This window comes from Callorhinus ursinus, unplaced genomic scaffold (assembly GCF_003265705.2).
Source record: "Callorhinus ursinus isolate GAN/ISIS: 27379988/994484 unplaced genomic scaffold, GSC_fseal_2.0 scaffold10, whole genome shotgun sequence".
Lineage (NCBI taxonomy): Eukaryota > Metazoa > Chordata > Mammalia > Carnivora > Otariidae > Callorhinus > Callorhinus ursinus.
This window is the reverse complement of record NW_027397072.1, coordinates 22,099,442-22,105,441: the sequence shown is the minus strand read 5'-3', so window position 1 is coordinate 22,105,441 and position 6,000 is coordinate 22,099,442. Positions and strand designations below refer to the sequence as shown.

General features: G+C 55.1%; 1 protein-coding gene across 3 annotated transcripts in view; it reads right to left on the bottom strand.

The window, feature by feature from the left end:
- Positions 1-1,732: 1,732 nt before the first annotated feature.
- The window catches only part of DPYSL5 (dihydropyrimidinase like 5), a 93,927-nt gene continuing 89,659 nt past the window's right edge, over positions 1,733-6,000 (bottom strand). For all 3 annotated transcript variants that reach the window (XM_073897127.1, XM_073897126.1, XM_025867591.2), the window contains one exon: positions 1,733-4,729. In XM_073897127.1, the coding sequence (XP_073753228.1) occupies positions 4,644-4,729 (86 nt within the window). In that variant the 3' untranslated portion in view covers positions 1,733-4,643. The remainder of the gene's footprint in view (positions 4,730-6,000) is intronic.

The window sequence follows — 6,000 nt, the reverse complement described above, 5'->3', positions numbered from 1 at the left end:
TCAACAGAATGTTAGATCCTTTCATGTTTTAATGGGAAAGCACTAAAACCCTTTCAAATATGTTATCAACAACACTGTCAAATAATATTTTATTAACCTAGCACTATAAGGTCTCCCCTCCCTGTGTATCACGAGGTTTCTTCTTTAGACCTGGGGGGTTATGAGACTCTCCCATCTCCACCAACTACAAGGCAATTCTTAGTGTTAGGTTATACTTTTGTAAAAAAGTCCTCCTGGGGGCACCTTGGGTGGCTCAGGTCCTGATCCCAGGGTCCTGGGATCGAGCCCCGTGTCGGGCTCCCCGCTCGGCGGGGAGCCTGCTTCTCTCTCTGCCTCTGCCGCTCCCCGTGCTGGTGCTCTGCTCTCTCGCTCTCTCTTTCAAATAAATAAATAAAATCTTAAAACAACAACAACAACAAAAAAAAAACAGTCCTCCTGTAATTCTGAGTAAGGAGACTGAGGGTGAAAGTTCCCCAGCCCGTGGCTGGTGAGGTTTCCCTGAATGCAGATAATCCTATAAATGATCTTTTTTTTTTTAATAAATATATATAAAATATAAATTTAATAAAATTAAAACTTTATTTTAAAGTCTGTGTTTTTTTATTTTCCCTCAACTACATGCACACAAAGGCCTGCTGTGTCTTTCTGGGTATCTTATTTTTTTCTCTATCAATCACCCCATACGGTACACATGGCCTGGCAAACATATGGCCACATTATTTTTCATCCAAACGCTTGAAGCCATGTATTTTTGGCAGTTAATCAAATTCTGGTGTGTTCTCACGTTATGGGAAATCAGGCTAACACAGACACTTTGGCCCAGTCCCATCCCAGGGACTCGGCATCCTTCACAAGCCAGGTAATAGTGTTTCCATCTGGCTCAGAAACTCCACTGGAGCTAGTACATACGGCTCATGTCATAATAGCCAACTGCTTTGCCCCAAATGCAGCACCCGGAGTATTACTTTCGGTCATGGTCTTATTTGCAGAGTTGTTTATTTGATGAAAGCTGGGAAAATTCCCTTGCCACCAACGATTTTGAACACTGCCTAAAATTCCCTCATTAGGGTTTTATCTTCGGGGCCTAAGAAATAAGTACAAGTGACCCTATAGTAATGGAAGCAACAGTTTCATTCTTCAGTGTGGGAGTTTGATCCAGGAATCCCTTCCAACAGCGGGCTGAGATCTAGAGAGAAGGCAGAGGAATCTTGGTGCAGGTGGAAGGGGTTGGAGGGTACAGTAGACCAATCCAAAGGGGGGGTGGTTCTGGAGAACCAGAGAGTAGCCTGGAGGTCCTTCAAAGACGCACTGGCCTTGGGACAGCACTCTGTCCTGTGATCTTATGAAGCCACAGAGAGTTCCACCGTGTGAAGAGGGGGGCTATGGGTTTCCAAAATGGTAGCCAAGAATAGGCAACAACGGATAAGTGTAGAAAGCCTAGTTTCCCCGCCTTTTGTATGTAATGCCTTCCCCCCGATTATCCCTGTTTCAGTTAACTCAGCAACCTTGTTCTGGGAATCTGGCACCAAAAGCCTTGGTTTTGTTCCCACCAGGAGGCCTGAGCTCTGCTCAGGCATCCCGGTGAGAGGCTACCCGCCACCCAATACGAGTGAAGAACCAAAGCTGAGTTTTCTTAGCAACTGGGTTCTGCCCCTGCCACTGGGGAGGAGGTCCCCTGCCAAACTCTCTCTTCTTTGGAAGAAACACAACGGAGACCAAGTGAGAAGTCGCTACAGTTTAATACAAACCTGCACCAGAACACAATGTGTCGGGCTGTTTTGTCTTTGCCTCAAACAGGTGGCCAAAGCACAGGACCATGTGTCGTCTTGGGGTTGACACAATCTTAGCACCATGACGTTTACAGAGGAGTGAGAAGTCACTTGGGTGCTGGAGGCTCCATCCCGCCCCCAGGCTGTGCCTGCCGCCCGGGGCAGCTGGAGGGGGTTTGGGTTTTCGCGTGCTTCTGTGGTTTCTGGGTCAGTATCGGAAAAGCCCTCATCACGTCATTGGCTTGACAGAGACCTACTGTGGACTCCTAGCACTACACACACGCACACACGCACACACGGTAGCACGATTTTCTGGTAACTTAATCCCACAAACCTAGAGAGCAGCTAAGGCAAGAACAACAGTATTTATTCAGCAAGTACAGGACCAGTTTGAGAGCTGCATTCAGGGCAACCAGAGACCCTCGTCATTCCAACCAGGAGCGGTGGGGCTGCTGATGGAGCTGGCCGGAGCTCTGCGCAGGGGCAAGGAGTGGGGGCTGGGGGGTGGGGCTGACCGTTCCTTTGGTCCCTTGAACCTCCTTCTGGTTTTCATCTAGAAGCTCCTGGGCAAGGGCGGGGTCTGTGAAAGGATCGGGGGCTATGGGTGTGTGGGGCAAGTAAGATGAAGTGGAAGGTCTACTGTGGACCACTCCAAGGTGTGGTCTCCCAGAGCCATCCCATGGACCATGCATCTCTCGGGCGGAGGCACTCAGAGAAGGTAAAGCTTTCTTAGCCCAAGCAGGGATGCTGTGCCCTCTGGCTGCCACCACTGCTTGGCTCTTTGGCATCTGCCCAAGGCCCATGACCCAGCAACGGGCTGGGGTAAAGAGGATGATGTGCATTGTACTGAGGGGTCCGTGTCATGGTTTCCCAGGCCCATATTTCTACCTACTGTCCCCGTGGCTGCCACCTCCCGTGAGTGCCTTTGTTGCCTCTGCTCCCTGGGGTACCGTCTCTGTCCTTTCAGCTCCTAAGTGAGGAAGATGAGCAAGAAGGGAGAAGGGAGGATGTGGAGGCAGCTCAAGCCATAGGGCAAGCCCCCCAACATTTAACTAGTTCTGGCTCAGACAGTGAATAGGCGTCAGCTGGTTTGTAAGAAAGATCTATCTACCTGTGCAAAACAAAGCAGAATGCCTACCAAGGGAGTAAGTCTTCTGGATGGTTCAATTCTCAGGTGGGGTCTACAAGAGACATCCCCCCCTCTTCCTTTCCACGCTGGGGTAGACAAGCCAAGCTCTTAAGGGCCGTCATGGACACTTGTGGGGTCAGAAGGCCTAAAGTTTCTGGGCCTCATCTGTGAAATGGGGAGAATAACATGCTCTGCAGTCGGGCGGAGCAATCGAGGGCTCGTATATGAAGTGCTTTGAAAGCTTGTAAAGCACTGAAGAAATGTGCAGGGTAGGACCACCAGCCCAAGAGCCCCAGGGCAAGCGCGGGGTGCGCAAAGCGAATGTGCAACATGAAATCACTTCCCTGCCCGGACGGCAAGGCTTAAGAAGGGCAGGCGGCTGGGATGCCTCCCAGCTCACTCAGGGTGGATGATCACCCAGCCTCTAGCATTTCCTTGGAAACCTCCCGGAGCATCCGAGGCAGGGAGAGCCCAACTGGACGTGGGAGGGGACGAAGGCCACAAGCAGGGACAGGGGAGATGTTGACCCCAGGAGGCCACAGCACCTGCACAGCAATGTGGGTTCTCCGGCCTGGTGCCGCTGGCCCAGCCTCTAGCCCGCTCACTCCCGAGTCCTGCTCCCCCTCTCTTAGCAGGCGTGAGGCCTCTTGCCAATCACACGGGAGGAGCGCCTGGGCCTCTGTCCAGCGGGGGGAGTTTATAGGAAGCCGGGTGTTTGGGGGTGTTAGTGCTGGGAGGGGCGACTCTGCTCCCCGGAGGTCCCCAGGGCTGGCTTACTGGCCGCCCCCCCCAGAATGTAGACAACTACCCCCAGGATTGTGGGGGGGGGGATGTGAGGAGGGCCTGGGACAGGGCCGCGGCAGCCTGGAAGACTCCAGGTGGGGAGAAGAAGGGCCCGTGAGCCCGGCGCCTCAGCCCGCTCCTGGTCTGTGCCCTGGGCTGTCTGGTCGGCGTCGAGTGCAGCGTCTCTTAAGGTCCACAACTACTCCTGTTTCTATGCTATGCTAGTGACACGAAGCACCGTTATTCTTCACAGGATGCACAAACAAGTCAAACCAAACCACTGCGCAAACCAAACGTGCAAAACAAAATCATGTACACGCGCCTGGCACCAGCCCTGTGCCCCGCTCAGCGAGCCCTTCGGGGCCTGTGACTCCCAGAGGCTGGGGTGGGAGGAGGAAGAAGCTGGCAAGGGGTGCAGAGTGTCCCCAGCACACGCACACGGGGCCCAGCGTTGAGTCAGGAGGAACGGGACACCCTGGGCATGGCTGGGAAGCCAACAGCTGTCTGACTTGGGAAAAGTGACCACAGGGCCTCCTGCGGGGGAGGGGGTCCTTTTCCTCCAACACCCACCTGCTAAAGTGCTCCGGACAGCTGGTGGGTCGGCCAGGGGGCAGGGCACTGAAGGCCAGCATGTGGAGCGGGGGGGTGAGAGGAGGGGCTGGGCCGGGCTCTATGCAGTGGGCTCGGTGCATAGTGTGGCTTTCCTGGGCCCCCGAAAAAGCCTGCCGGGGCCGAGGCAGGAAAGGACTGCAGCGGGAGGAACACATCTCAAAGTGCCTGTTAGGGTTGGCTCGAAGCACAGTGAATCACGGGTCAGACATGGGGAGGGCTCCCCGGGTCCCGTGGCCCCCTCAGGTGGTGTGCCGCCCGGCCCAGCCTCTCCCGCCCCCTGCAGCCGTGGCCGGAGGGTGTGCGGGCTGGTGGCAGTGGTGCGTCCTCACTTGGGGGGCTGGTCGGTGCCTTTACCAAATGCCGCTTGACCTGCCTCCGGGGGGAGCGAGGATCCGAGCCGAAGCTCGCTTTGGAACGTGGTCGTCGATTTGAGAACCTGCCGGGAAGGAAGCGGAGGGTGAGCTCGGCGGCTCTCGGCCGGGCTATGAACGCAGAGGCACCATCTAGCCGGGGAAGCTGCTAAGCCCTCTGTGGGTACGCTCTAACCGAAGCCTCACAGCTCCAGCCCATTTTCTGGATGAGCACACCGAGGCTCAGGGAAGTTAAGTGACTCGCCCAGGGTTAGAGTGTATATAAGTGGTAGTGCCTGAATTTGAACCCGGGTCTTTCTGATTCAGGGCCTCTGCCACCTTCGCTGCTCCCAAGCCTGGGCATGTGGGCTTTTGTGGTGCACACAGACCATGAATCAGCCTGTCAGCATGTGGACCTTTGTACACACGCCCCGGTGAGTAAGACAGGGAGAAGACTGGGCACTCCATTATTCTGGAAAACCAAAGAACCACACCCCAAGGGCCCAGCTTCTTGAAATCCCAAGACTTAGAAAAAAGAGGCTTGGTGTCCCAGGGAGTGAGTGGGACATTCTTCAGTCCAGCCCATCCAGAACAGACAAGGCTGGGTGGAAGGAAGGTGGGACGATGCCTGATATTTGCTGAGTCTGAGACATGCTGTGCCTTGAGATGTGGCAGAAGCCACTGGCCGGTGGGCCCACACTCTGAGCGCCTTGAGGCTTCTCAGGGGGGTGGCTGACGCCGGAAGAGTGGAAGTGCACTTCACACCACAGATTCCTCTGTGACTGCCAGCACCCGTGTCTTGTCGCTGGTGTGAATGGCAGTGGCCCTCAGGGTGGGGGAATAGTTACCTTGGCAATGAGACTGGCTCTGAGGATGGAGAGGACCCCCCTCGAAACTGCAAGGTCCTCGAAATAGGAAGCATGTTGTCCTTTGACCTGAGCTGCCCCCAGCACATAGCGGGGCACAGAGGAAGCTCGGGGGGCAGCCCTGCTCCCTTGGTACCCCTCGGCCTCTCGTATTAGGACAGCTTGTATGTACCGGTAAATGCCACGCCTTGTGTGGAAGGATGTGGATCTTGCTCCTTTCACTGTTCAGGCCCCAGTGTGGCCCTTGCAGAGCGATGCCAGGCCTCCACCTGGTCTGGTTCCGAAGGCCGCTCAGCGAGTTCAGGGAGACTTGGCTCTGCCCTCTTCAAGCGGGGGTCCCAGTGTCCGTCAGAGCTGCCCCAGCCACCTTATAGCCTTGCTCGTTCTCCGGGAGGGCTACCGTTTTTGTGACAATGACCCCCACCTTTCACTACTGCAGAGCACCTGGGATAAATAAAGTCCCAGAGCACAGACGCACCCCATGTATCATC